This window comes from Apostichopus japonicus, chromosome 21, assembly GCF_037975245.1.
Source record: "Apostichopus japonicus isolate 1M-3 chromosome 21, ASM3797524v1, whole genome shotgun sequence".
In the NCBI taxonomy this organism is placed as follows: Eukaryota; Metazoa; Echinodermata; class Holothuroidea; order Aspidochirotida; family Stichopodidae; genus Apostichopus; species Apostichopus japonicus.
Window position 1 is genome coordinate 11,296,995 of NC_092581.1, and position 14,928 is coordinate 11,311,922.

Below are 14,928 nucleotides of genomic sequence, written 5' to 3' on the forward strand. Positions count from 1 at the left end.
AAAAGGTCCCTGTGTATTGTGTGCCATTCTGTGGGTCATGTGTATGGTTTAATTTAAAAATAAAATTAACAACCTTTAACTATGGTAATTTTATGTTATTTTCATTGGGTAATTATGTAAAATACTCTAATTATCTCATTACAAATGCAAGATACAAAGATGCCACCTGGTTCATAGAATTCTACCGTCAAAACAGAGTTTTGGTACAAACCTTTAAAGGCAGCACTTCCTTATTAATGCCATAGAATAGTGCCATAGCTTTAGTCCAAGAGCAGAGTCCTGCCACATCACCACAGACTTTCTTAGCTTGTTCCAAGGAGTAATCTTCCATCCTGAAGTATGGCCACAGTAACTCGATAGTCTCTTCGTTGATACTATCTTTAGGGAAGTTTTGAAGGCTCAATAGAAACCCGCTTCCACTCATGACCTGTAATTAATAATGTAAAATCATTACCGTTAACAATGTTTATATGAGAAATGACATGACATAGTTTTGGGACACACCCGCAAAAGGTTAGCATGCACCTAAACTAATAGGGCTTATTTGATCATAGCATGATGGAACCTCTCCTCTAAAGAAACTGATCAAATGCTATCGAACCTTCAATATTGAATGGATTAAGTATGGATGCATGAATTTCCCAGCAGGTACTATAAATAGCATATAAAGGTGATAGGTGAGCAGCCAGTGCAGCTATACAACAGCAATGCACGAGTGATTGCCTAGTTTACTCACTTCAGGGCCAGAGTAAAATACCATCAGTTGCAACTAACACTGGTCGGGTTCAAATGTCAGGAACTATAGTTTTGCTCAAAAACTATAGTCGTTTGCTGCTAATTTGTGTGCAGGGGAACACCTCAGAAAGGACTAGAAATGTTGTATAAAAAAAAATTTAAAGCAATGAACCATGTGATACCTAATGAAGACTTTGATGTAAGATACTCTCAGTCTCAATTCAATGACATTTTACTTGCAAGTTGTGTGACATACCTTCAGAGAATCAGACCAGGATGGTTTGATGCTTGGTCTGTCAGGATCAAGGGTACAACTATCCAACCTACACTGAAAGAGAAGCAGCACACAGTCCATGATTCTCATAATAAGGTGAGGTGGTTTAGCTAGCTTCCTGACAGTGGAGATATGAGCTGGTTTGATTGTATTCAAAGCTGCCTCTGCTTCCTCTAGTGCAGGTTTTGCTTGTTCTAGCTTCCCTTCAGCGATCACCTTATCAGCTTCAATCTCATCCACAATGATCTGGGCTTTGTCCTTGACTTTTTGGACAGATGCTTTCACTTTACCAGCAGCTTGAGCAGATACTGTCACCTCAGCAAGTACCTAACAGGAAGAATATGGGGGGTACAAGTTGCATCAATTGAGATATTTTCTCATCCATAAGGTTTACAGGCTGTATAAAAGTGGTCCAGTACTTTCTTTCTAGCTGTTTAATAAAAATATGTATACAAACTATGTTAAATGTTGCATTCATTCACCAAAAACCTCATTATTATTGTACAAAGCAACCACCAGTTAGTCTAAATGAAAAGTGACCTGGATATTAGTCCTCTTCATCATCACATGATGTCAAATTTTAGAATTTTTAAAAACTGGTGAGAGACAGAGAAAAAGAACCATCAACAAATAACGTAGAAAATAAGTCTGAAAAAAAATAAATAGAAGACAGATAAAAATTCCTACCACAATCTGATCACCATCAAGCAATACTTGTCTTACAAATTCCCATGAAGGGATGTATTCGTCAGCCTCTAATTTTTAGAGTGCAACCATATGTTGCAGCAAAAGTTAGCAATAGTCCTGAAAATCTCCAACATTAAGCTCTCTCCACATCATCAGTGCAGTGTGCTCTCCCATATATCATAAATGCAATATGTGCAGACAGGCATTTCCTTGGAAGCGTGAACTGCTAGCCCATCCTACTTGCTGTATGTTCTCTCCAGAGTAATAGATATTAGCTCAACTTTGCTTTTTCACTCTGTATGCCTGATATCTTTTTGTAATTATGTCACAGAGTAAGTTTCAGTTATAACAAACAGCTTGTCAGTGGAATTGCTCCTTACTGTTTCTTACCTTATCAGCCTTTTTTGATGCTATCTCGAGCTCCTTCTCCTTGACCACCAGTTCCTTGGCGAGCTGAGCCACAGACTCGCTTGCTTCAATCAGTTTGTCAAGACCAGTGTTCATTCTATGGGCAAGCTCTGATATCTGTGAATGCTTCTCCTTGTAAATTGTCTTATAGCCATCGATGAAGGATAGGTATGACTTTGGGGTAACGTGTGTCTGTCTTCGATATCTGTATACATAGTAAACAAAGCAGGTATGATTTAGACTTAACATGACATAACAAACAAAACAAAACATAACCATTTGAGCTCTAAGTCATGGCAGTTGTTGACTGTTTAAGTTTGCAATCAAAGAGATACAAGGACAGACTAATTGAAACAATTGAAATAATCTCAGCTACTGAACAGCTGACTTTTCATTTGACTAAATACACACTTTAAGATAAACAGTTTACATGAAGTACAATGTCACTTTTCATCTTTTTTCACTTCTACTAATACAATTCCTGACCATAATACCAGACAACAATCAAATTTATTTCGTGAACATACCTATTCTGCAACTTCACAACTAACTGTTAGATACACTGGTCCTAGGTTTTGGAATACCCTAGATACCCAGGTCAATAGTTCAAAATCACTTTTACATCTTAAAACACAATGAAAAAGGTTCTTTATTAAATAAGCATGTGTAAAGTTTCTTGTGTCTTTTCCTATGCTTAGGTGTATTTTGGTGGGGGGAGGGGGGGGGTTGTGTGTGGGTGTTTTTTTGGTGGCCTGGCCTTGATAAGCTCTGCTTCTGCCAGGTCTCCCCTACTTCACATCATTTGTATATATCGATTGTTTGATTCCTATGGAATGTATTTGTATTGTATATTCAAATGTTATATGTTCACTTTGTTTATGTTATGGTGAAGTGGAAATAAATAGTTTTCAATTTCAATTTTAAGTTTCAATTTCAAAACAGTATGCTACTGAACTTCCTAAAATTTTTACTGAAACATTGTTCACTATCACAGGTATGAAATGTTCTTCTCATCTAAAAGGTACAGTTAGCTGGTGTAATAGTTTATAAATCACTTGGATTACAAAAGCATGTTCACTCCAGAATATCGTATGGAAATTAACCCAGACACACATGTATTTTGGGGGGTTTCTTGGTAAAGGAAGAATCTTTCCTAAGGGGCAAAGTATCTGAGGTGAGTAACACAAAATGAGAAAAAATAAATATTTACAAAATAAAATTTGCACTCTTAATTCATATGTGCTGTAAACATGACTGAAATGCAACTGGTTGCTTATGAGAAGATGTGTGATATATAAACCTTTCAATACTGCAAATATAAACTAAACCAATTAAAACGGAATCACCTCTGAAAGTATTCCAAGCAAGTCTCTGCAACACCATCATGAAATTCTCCCATTGTCAGTACAAGCTGCTGTTTTGTGCTCTCTGGACAAACAATTTCAAACTTTGACACAAAGTGGCTGGAGACAGCTGTTAGGGCATCTTTTGGCCATCGGGTGAACCAGTCCATTGTGCATCCGGAGATGAGGCCAGGGAACTTTAGAGAGCGATTCCGAAACTTTTCTCCAACCTAAACACAGAATGCAGCATGAGGGTTTCTTCTTAATAATTACAAAAAGAATAACCAAAGATATGTCTTCAAGAAAATCTATAAAATTAACATATCATTTATCAATATCAACAAGTATTCTAAGTATAAAAACTCGCTTTGATATTCCAGAAATTTACATTTTAAATTTACATTACGTATTTGCTTTATTCACATATTACCATATTAGTCATTTGACATACCAAACCATGTTTAGATTTTATGAAGATGGCTCACGTCATTTCAATGAATTAATAGTGGATGAAATAACTTCAACCATATATAAAATCAAATGTAGTTTACTTTAGTAATATTAATCAAAACAATTGACATGTCATGTAATACAACAGCGTTCAAAGCATCCATTGCATGTCCATTAGTTTCTGCTGGCAAAGAGATGATGATCATTTTAGTACATACCGGAGAGAAACAGAGTACAACATGAAGGTTGTTCCTTGCTCTTGATATGAAGTAGTCGTAGAGATTGTCACTGGTGGGTGGTCTCCGAGGCAATTCTTTCTTCATTATAGGGATCAACTCTTGAGTAATTTCATCAAGTTCATCTCTTGCAAACAGATTTGACACCTTAAAGGGAAACAAGAATAAAATTGAACAGCTATAAACTACAACGTATTGCTACACCAATATCTACAGGAATGAGACATGCTCTATAACATTAAGGAACATATTATCATAAATAATGATACTAAGAATTAATCAAGAATTTATCACCAATCACATTAAACTGATTTATAAAAGGTTAATTCTTCATGGTTTTGGCAGAAAACCTATTGCGCAATTTTATCAATCCGTCAAATAGATATTTTATTGCAACAAGTGCCCAATACGCTACCTACTGATAGAAGCATGTGTTTAAGTCACCACTAGTCGCATCTTACAGTAAATGAACAGATTGTTAAGGCTCTTTCAATGATCCAAGAAAATTAAACAGTTATTACTCAATCTGAATTATCATTTGACTTTGCCTAAGGGCAATCAGCAGTTCATTAAATTATTATATGTGTTAACTAAGATTTGAAACTGACCTCTCCAGATGAAAGAACATTGTTCAAATACTCTAAGAATGCCTCGTCCTTAATTTCATTGTCCGTAAAGATGAATGTGATGCCACAGCCCTCACCGCCTGCTACTCGGTAAAGGTATTTCAAGTCATCCATCAGGTTTGAAACATTGTATGATCTGTATATAAATTACGCAGCAGAATATTCATGCATGTCAAGGAAAATGCATCATCACAGTGAGTGATATGTGAACTAGACTTACCAGCCCCCAAATGACCCAAATCCTGCAAATAGCCTAGCATGTACTTAATTTTCAGTGGAGTGTTAGCTGCGCCTTCCAATCCTAAGGTCCCCAGTTTGAGTTACAGAGTTACATACATATGGAAGGTCAGGTAGCTATTTGGCTCTTTGCATCTCTGAATGCAAACAGTTCTGTGTGATAGACTATCTTATTCCATAAAATTATGTTTACATGATTATACATCTGTACTGCGGTACCTTGACCTTGCAAATAACTGTTGAGAACTTTATTGCTTGAATGTTGTCATTTTTACAGTTCGCCTGTGATCATTTTCATAAGAAAAACTGACTGATGAGAAAATCTTGTACATAGCAAATGTCTATATATGGAAGAATGACTATAACTAAAAACTTACAATTAATACTTTTGAGGAAGGAAATATATGTACCTGAATATATTTCACAAAAATTCCAAATAAATCCTAAGTTATTATCAATGCATAATTAATTGATACCTTGATAATGTTATCTGAAATATCTTGTAGCCAGCTATGAAGGTTGAGAGTCTTGTCAAGCTCTGTTTCCCTGAACCTCCAACTCCTACCAAGAGGGCGTTACCTCGAGCTGTTCTTATGATGCGGGAAATCTACAAAATTCATTCAGAGAGTAACAAAACAGTTATCATATAAATCTAGAAGTCAATCAAATATGAAATATAGTTGCATGGATATTGTAAAGTACTAAGAGGCCCATCTGTTCCTGGACACTTATATATAAAAATGATAGAGCATTTTCTTCAAGGCAATGGGACATTCTGATTAAGTTCTTCTAAGCGAAGTCAAGGCACTTAAAGCAGCATTTTGCGTCCTATTCTATGGTTTTTCTCAACCTCACTGATTCCACGATGCCATAACGACATACATAACTAGCATATCTATTCAAATTTTACTTCAAATGATGGCATAAAAGTTGAAAAATTTACAACTTTCATCATTGTTTTTATCAAAGATATTTTCCGTTGGGATCCAAATAAACCTCGCCCATAATATGAATATTTAAAAGCTACAAACGTCATTGACCAATACGTAATACAACACCATGTATGATTTGTGTAGATTGTCTATGGCAGTTGTACCAGGAAGCTGTTAGAGTACCAGCTCGCTGGTTGTACCAAGTTACCAACTCGACATTTTGAATCTATTTTTAGCAATGGCTCATAACTAAACCTGCATCTTGTATGCGATTAATATGAAATGCGTAATTTGTTGGAGGACACTTTTCTCATTATCTGCAAATGTCCTTAAATACTTGCCAATTAAAGCTTTTGGCAGGGAAAAAACTTGGCTAACATCTTAGTTTGGTTTTTGTGATTGATATATGTAAAAAAACTCGATGGACTTGTCAAAAAAGTGAAAAACTGGCGACAAAATGCAAAATGCTGCTTTAATCTTGACTGCATTTCTTCACGTAGGTGTATATATGGGGATCTGCATATTAACTTGTATATATTTGTGTGTTCTGTATTTTGGCTGCACCCTGAAGGATTCCCCAGAGTATACATATATTTAGTGCACTAGAGTAACATAGTATAGTCTCTTTTCTGAAAAATGGATTTCTAGAAGGTCAATGCAAGGCAGCAAATTGTGTGTATTTAGCTGAGGGAGAAACATGACTCATACCAACTTTCAAAGAGAAATAGAATTATTATACAATTAAATGAAATGATAAGTACTGGAACCAAGTTGCCAATCAAGGAAAATATCAAACCATGAACAAGGTAATTAGTATAGTACAATTTCAGTGTACTTTCAAACATACCTTAATGAGATGAGTCATAGCATCTTTGAAGAAGACGAGATCCATATGAGCACCACGCACTGTATCATTGTAAAATGCCATGTGTTGCTGTAATTTTTCAGCCAAGAACTCTAAACTTGGAACCTGTAAATGATCAAAGTAAACTATCAGTAGCGGAGCGTCCATGCAGTCAGAGGGGGCGGATTCCCCCCCCCCCCTTACGGACTCAAATGGACTGCTGGCGCCCTTTTTAGCTTTTTACCACTTTTTACTTATTCTCGATTATTGACTTATTTTTATTGCGCTCTCAAATACCTATTGACATTTGTAACATTTTGTTGGTGTAATTTTCTGACAAAATGGCAATGACACCTATTTATTCTTCATTTATCTGCAAATTAGCAAGGCCCAGAAAGGGTAATTTCAGGCGATCTAGGGAGTATCTTTACTCAAAAATTTCTGTATGCTCCGCGGAAACCTGTGGTGGCCCTCCGCTTAGATAGTGTCAAAAGCGCCCCAACAGACCATTCTTGCCCCCCTGACCAATATCAGATGTTAATATTGTTTTGAGGCAGGCACCATCACTTTAGGTAATAAAGCTTCATAACAGTGTAGCAATTGAATAGTATTTCCCAAGTAAGTCTGATAGTTAAGAGATTACTATTTATATTTTATAGACTTCAATATAGACTAGTTAGTATAAGCAGTCAAGGTGTAATACCAACATACAAAAAATCATAGCACAATTCAAAGGTGTTAAGGATATTCTCACCAGCTCATATACTTTAGGTGCCTCTAGTACAGCATCATCTGGTTCCTCTCCAGTCGGTTCTGGTGCTTCTCGAAGGAAATCAACAAAGTAGGGTTCGTCTGCCATACTTGCAAGTGTAGCATCACCCAGATGCTCCTTCACAACTTTTCTGGTCGCAGATTCAAACCAATCTTTGTCTTCAGATGTTGTGAACCTGAAAGAATTTGACATTTTGACATATCAGTAAATATCTGAATGTAGTTAGTGATATTTAAAAGTAAAGAAAGATTTACAAATCCTCCCCTTTATGGACATTATAGAGATGCTTACATAAAGAATGACTGATTGTTTTCTAAAGAGATATGTAATTCAATTTAAAATATAAATAATGCTTAGTGAAATGCCAATTCATGAAAGTAAGCCCCTCAAGATGATCTATTGCTTTTCTGTGAGTTCACATGATTTCCTTTCCAGTACAGAAATTATCTATTGCTCTATAATGCTATCAAATAGGAAAGACAAAACACAAAGGAGATCAACATGTCTGGAAACTTTTTTGACAAAAGGTTTAAAATGTAGTTCTTGATTAGAGTTGGAAACTACTCCTGGCACTAATTAAGCACACTGGTATATGTCAACTCTTTGACTTGCTTATCTTCCATTTGTCCAATATATCACATGTCATCCAAACAGTATCTATAACTGGGCCTCTGATGCAACAGATCACAATAGGGTAAACTTTAGAGGTATTAAAGTGTCTATCTGTAGCTACGGTGTAACATGACCATACTAATATACGAAAACACATAATGTAATTGATGTATGCTTATACCGATCAGCAATGACACGTGTGCATTCACTCTTCCACAGGGCCAGTTGGGTCTGCTGATCTGGACACTCATCTCCTGCTATTTTAAGCATTCCTTCCCAGATACGAGACAGATCCCTCAGGTTAAATATGTAATGAAACTTGGCAGGAGTAGGCAACATCTTTGCCTGAGAAACAAGGTTCAAGATATCTACTGTAAGTCATAATTCCCTGTACCTTCTAATTTCTAATTGAATGAACACAGATCAGTTATAACATTGCATGTATTAAAGTCTGCTTTATTACTATTCGATATTCAATCACACAACTCAATAATATTTAACTGAAAATTTATCTAACAATAAATCTAATTTGTATAACTATGGCAACTGATATCCTTGACAATCTAATTTGAAAAAAAAACTACTCAGTTATGATCAAATTACTTGATCAAATGTACTGACACTGTCGTACTATAAGCTACCTTCAATTATGATGCTTTACTCATAGATATGCCATATAAATATTGCACAGATCAGGGAATAATTTAGTGTTCAAATTGTACATAGCAGTTTCAAAATCTCTGAACTTTGTCTCCTATGAAACACTATGGTACATGTGTGGGACACTGCTATACATCTCTTGGGACTGTAAAGCAATTTGACCGTTTTGTATTGCATTTTGCGATGCGATACTGGATAAATTTATTCCCTGTAGATGTGCCATGAATTTAATCTGCTGCTGTTGGATTCACTGTAACAACCTTATAGAAGTTAGAATTCCTTACTATCAGATCAAAATGATTGTTAACATCTAATATTTTTTAGTTTTTTTCTTAAAGATTTAACATGAGATGGATCATGATATGATCATACCTTAGTTGCTTGCCAGAGAAGTCTGGTTAGAGACACTAGTTGACTTGTGAAATCAACAACCTCTGCAGGAAATCGAGTGGAACAGTAGTAACCACAACCAATCACACCTAAAAATAGCATCGAAAGAATGATCAGACAAGCTAGGTCCACTGAGTGGTTGTATGGTAGATCACATTGCTCCACTGCATGCCTATGACATGAGCCAACGTATGATCATTGCTTCGTGTAAGAATAGGAAAACCTAGTAAATGTGAATATATGGCTGGTACCTTACTACACTACCTACAACAGTAAAACATAATATTGGCATTGACATTTAAAATTATTGGAAGTTATTGTCAATAGTTACAGAAATTAAAGGGTGTGAAGACTCGCACAAACACAAATGTCTAATGCCGGTAATCTGACCTTGTTTCGAATGAGGTGTAACAGAAGTGTTAGACACCACATTGATCCTAGAAAATACACGCACAGCTTGCTACCATCGGTAATTAGACACTAGTGTACAGTCAGTGCATGCAGCTGCGGTCAATACCCACAGCACAGTATACAAACGATACAGCTATGGACATCTCAGGTCTAGCTAAAGGTAACAAGGTATCACGTTTCATTACTGTCTGCATATTTTAGCGACAAGAGAAAAACTTCACTTGCAAGCAATGGAAAGTTAACTTTTTCACAGGGCGGCACACAGTTTGGGGCGAGTATTCAATGCCTTTAACTTTGATGTCAGACTGATAGACTTCCAAGTTGACAAGACTCATTATATATGACAGAGAATAAAATAACACTGAAATTTAATGTTTCTAGAATCCCTTCAGACATTATTCCTCCATACCGCCATTAAAGGACAAAATGTAACGAATATGTTATAATAAAAATAATAATTTTATTTCAGTTATTGTTAGGAAAAAATGCATTGTAAGTGAACTGATTGATGTACGGTATTTGCTTGGAGTCATCTGTGATTAATATATTATATTTAGGACTAAATATTTCAGTCTATGGCGAGATGGGCAACCTCTTTGAATGAATAGGCCATATATAAGGAGTGTAAAATTGACTGGGCCGCACCTAACCAAAGACCTGCTGTTGATTTCAAACCTTTGATTCCGAGGACTTTCAAGCAATAGGTGTGTGTACTTAGTCTGTATTCACAAAAACATGTCAATACAGTACAGTTGATAATTAATGGGGATAATAGGCCTACCCGACAGCATCCTTAGTGCCGATAAATTCTAAACAGCTAGCTCGTTTTTGATGTAAAATAGATTGATTTTTTCCTTTTTTTCTTGAGACATCTAACGGGCCGCAAAAAAATCACTGGCGGGCCTAATGTGGCCTGTGGGCTGTAGGTTGCCCACCCAAGGTCTAAGGCATACTCACCAAATATTTTGTCTATTGAGGCATTGCTAGGAAGTGTGCAATTGAATATGGTGAACTGTCTTTTCAGTCTCTCTGGGATATCATTTCTTCCTCCACCAGGTGTGATCATGGCAGCAAGGAATTGTAGATCCACTATGTTGGTAAAGTCACCAGGCTTTTCAAGACTGTACATTCCATGCATCTCCATCATCTGACGCACAATTTCATTCGTGACCTGTCAAATTTCAAATCCCAATTATATGAGAAAAGATTGCGTGTATGTGTGTATGTATCTATGTATGTATTTTAGATCCTCCTGCAAGTAGGAACTTGAGAAGAAGCCATCATTGGCTTATCAAAGCCGCAAGCTGACCGAAGTCAGTCTCTTAGATATAATATTTAACGTCCATGATTATGACTTGTCAATTGTCAACAACTCTGTAACTGGACGACATAAATTAATCTTGGAGTGACTCGAACTGGGGACCTTATGATTGGAAAGTACCGTTTAGACCTGTAAGACAGAAAACTGAAAAGTGCACTCAAAACCATCAATTCTTTATCATGGCTATGTGGTTTCATCACTCAGCACTATTTTATCCAAGTTACTATGCTTCTATATGAAAATGTTTGATTACAGAGCTTTTAACTTGTACTCAATCTATGTGACGTGACCCAAAAGTGGGCTGCAAAAGTACCAGCATTTTTGCTGAGTCCCAGAATATTATCAAACATCTGAAAAGTTAATGAAAGTTTTGCAAGCTTGCTAATGTCCAGTCCAAATAATCTTTCTTGGATTCTGAGCAACCATTCTCAGAGGTGTGAGTTATGCAGATAGTAGCTCAGTCCTAGGCAACACTTATCATGGGATTACCAACTACTCAATCATTTTGCTACTCACTAGGCATGCCCAAATACTTTTAATAAAATATTTAAAGTTACCTGATCTCCCCATTCATTGATAATGGGCATGTTGATATCATCAACAAAGACAGTCATCTTCCTTCCAGCTGGTGGACCATAAGTACTTCCCATCCTCTTATCCACACAGCCCTCAATAGTTCGCTGAAACACAAATATCATCACATCGTTGATATAATAATAGTCATGATATGTGTGTAGTTAATATAATTGTTCAGGAGCTATCTGGGTCCTACACTGCTTTCTTGTATGCCTTGATTACATTAAACCCAACACTAACGAATTGAAAACTGGAGTGTTCTTCAATTTTAGCAATTGACAGTATTACACACGAGGTCATTCTTTCTGTTACATTACAGGTCTTTTCCAATCTTCCTTTATAATATAGAAATGTAGTATATCACTGCATGTAGTATATGTAGTATACCACTGTAGTATATCCCTGTAGTATATCACTGTAGTATAGTCAGTATGGTGAAGTTCGGCATACTGCGAAGTTCGGACACCCTAAGAAATACACGTTTTCACCATGAAAACCTACAGGAAGAGCCAAATTTCACCAAAAAGTACGAAGCTACAGTTATTTTCTCTCCAAAGTGACCCGTGTGCAAGAAATTACTTACATATTTGTCAATAAAATGACGAAGATCTATGAAGTCTGTTATAATTACTGAAAGAGCAACTGCGCCACCAATTTTATCACCAGCGCCACACTGTGGGTTGCGTGTCCGAACTTCGCAATACTCTAGCAAAGAAATACCAGTTCCACAATCACGAAGAATCTTCTTGGAAAATTACGTAAAAACACTTTGCAGGAAAGAAAGTTTGGCCGTGTATCATACTATAACACAATTCTCCCACCATATCAAGTATATTTTTTGGTGATTTAGACCAGAAGATTTAGTTTTGGGGTATTTTAAGTCTTAAGTGTCCGAACTTCGAAGTCACCATGCTACATCACTGCATGTTGTCAGAGTGCTTGCCTTACCTGGAACATCATTGCTGTGGTAGCTGAAGAGAAGTTGAAACTCTTCCCCATGTGTGTATCTGGATTGTACTGTGACATGTAACCTTTGATCATGACTGTCTTAGCAGTACCCTGTTCACCAATCAGTAACACAGCCTGAAAAGCAGCAATATTATATAAGTCAATGAATAGAAATCAGAACTGTGGAAAGCAATGTGAAAACAGAATTAGCATGGAGACGATACCAGCATAGACAAATATAATATGAAGTGTACTAGTATTAGTGTGTCACACCCTTTCACAATACTGTGTTTTGCTAACAGTTCAACTTACAAGATGCTGCAATGTTGCATTACCCTTTTTTCCTGTCCTCTTTCAAAAAAGTGTGGCTCCCTAATAAATAACATAAACATTCCCACCACATTAGGATGGTGTAAATCAAAGAACACCACAAGCCTTCTATTTCTGAGATCAATGGTTCAGATTCCATGCTAGTAAAATGTGCTTTAATTAATTATATTTTTCCTGTCCACTTTCAGCTTCCACACATGCTTCTCACACTATTTAGCTTAAGTTATAGCTTTACTTAAACCATTCTTGAGATTTAATTCAGGAATTGCATTCTAATTACACTCTTAGTCAAAATGACATCAAAAATTTGGCATTATAACGACTTGGGAATATCATAATATATATATATAGTTCAGTGACAATAATATCAGAGTGTATCTTTTAGAATATAAATTGAACAAGAGTCATTCCACATCTGTTTCTTATACCTTGTTCTGCTTGGAGATAGTATCAATCAGGAAGTTACAGCAGACATTGTCTACATTAGGCACAAGAATGCTGGAATAATCAGGAACTGAATCTGTCGGGTAGATGTATTCCTCTACTCTACTGGACCAATGCTCCCACTCACCTGGAGAGGGAACATGAAAATAAAACTAATGCATTGACAATACACCATTGCCATAACTCCATATCAATATGTAATCACAGATAAATAATTCTAGCAAGTTTTCTCCTTCTTGACATTTTACTCTTGAAGAAACTTGTTTCCTTACTTTTCTTTCTTGCAATGACCTAAAGACTTGTGCAATAACCAGCCTCACTTACCACTTTATATGTAACAATTTTAGGGGAAGAAACCATCTTTAATTCTTCTGTCAAAGGTAAATTTGGTAAATATGGCAATGATAGGTGTGATATTGTATTTAAAGTACATTGAAAGAGCACTGGGTTTTCAAACTGATTTTATTAACAATTGTCCAACTCCATGGTTACTTTAAATTGGACTCTTCAAGACGTTTCAAATACTAAAATATCAAATGACAAAACATTTCACACCTGTGTCAGTGACCACAAATTCAAAGATGGTAAACCCACTATCCTCAGGGAGTTTAGGGTAGCTAAGTTTACTCTGATGGTCCAGCATGAAGTCCTGCATCTTAGCTCTGTCATCCAACTCCAATAGAGATCCTAAACTCCACATTAATGAAAAGATGAAGAGTTTCTCAAGGTGTCCAGCAGCCAGCACATGGTGGTCATGATCATGTTCATCCTTGGTCGGGATTAACCCTTCCAATAGATTGATGGCCTGGTAGAGTTAGAGAAGAGAAGAAGAAGGAGGTAAAAGACTTGAGATTATATCATTCAAACGTATCACAACCAGGAGGTCAGAACCTCTCAGAGAAGCTATTTAAAGGGATTTCTATAAAGTAAATGGAAAATGAAAAACTAGTGCCCTCATGCCAATAAATTGTGTTTTGAATTGTTTGACATTCCTAATGGTCAGGACTAAGCCATGTACGATCATAATAGTTTCAAGTAGGCAATGATTTTGATGTGTTAGGTAAAACCTCATATATCAGCTAATGATTGACTGTGTTCGGTTCCTTTACAATTGAATATACTTGCGGAGAACACAGATGGATTATTGAATATGGACAATTTAACAATTTTATTTTACCAATGTTTTGGTTCCTTCATGATTGAATATAGAAATAGGAACACTTCACATACCAGCTAAGGATAAATTGTTTTCTTTATGACCTGAATGTTGAACCAACAGGTCATGGATTTACATGGCATTTATTCTTGCTCAGCTGACGAGTAAACTGGTTTCTTTATGACTGAATGTTGAACCAATAGGTCATGGATTTACAGTACGTGGCATTTATTCTTGCTCAGCTGACGAGTAAACTGGTTTCTTTATGACCTGAATGTTGAACCAACAGGTCATGGATTTACCTGGCATTTATTCTTGCTCAGCTGACGAGTAAACTGGTTTCTTTATGACGGAATGGCATTCATTCTAGCTCAGGGGTCATTTTACCTGTTTGATGTAGTTACACTCCAGGACAACCATCTTGGCATTCAAGTTCAAACTCACAAATCGATAGAGATCATCAAATATTTTATCAAAGAGGTCTTGTAAGATTGCAGTCTCAGAAGGTTGCCTTGTGTTCAGCCAGCTCTGTGTTG

General features: G+C 36.3%; 1 protein-coding gene across 2 annotated transcripts in view; it reads right to left on the reverse strand.

Moving 5' to 3' along the window:
* Positions 1–14,928, reverse strand: part of LOC139962720 (dynein axonemal heavy chain 8-like) — a 69,548-nt gene that overhangs the window by 21,602 nt on the left and 33,018 nt on the right. For both annotated transcript variants that reach the window (XM_071962958.1, XM_071962959.1), the window contains exons 47-63: positions 14,780–14,920; positions 13,792–14,041; positions 13,221–13,363; positions 12,463–12,597; positions 11,496–11,618; positions 10,575–10,788; positions 9,189–9,295; positions 8,338–8,501; positions 7,527–7,719; positions 6,776–6,898; positions 5,473–5,603; positions 4,742–4,895; positions 4,116–4,280; positions 3,451–3,677; positions 2,087–2,309; positions 992–1,336; positions 212–427 (exon numbers count right to left, since the gene is read on the reverse strand). In XM_071962958.1, the coding sequence (XP_071819059.1) occupies positions 212–427; positions 992–1,336; positions 2,087–2,309; positions 3,451–3,677; positions 4,116–4,280; positions 4,742–4,895; positions 5,473–5,603; positions 6,776–6,898; positions 7,527–7,719; positions 8,338–8,501; positions 9,189–9,295; positions 10,575–10,788; positions 11,496–11,618; positions 12,463–12,597; positions 13,221–13,363; positions 13,792–14,041; positions 14,780–14,920 (3,054 nt within the window). The remainder of the gene's footprint in view (positions 1–211; positions 428–991; positions 1,337–2,086; positions 2,310–3,450; positions 3,678–4,115; positions 4,281–4,741; positions 4,896–5,472; positions 5,604–6,775; positions 6,899–7,526; positions 7,720–8,337; positions 8,502–9,188; positions 9,296–10,574; positions 10,789–11,495; positions 11,619–12,462; positions 12,598–13,220; positions 13,364–13,791; positions 14,042–14,779; positions 14,921–14,928) is intronic.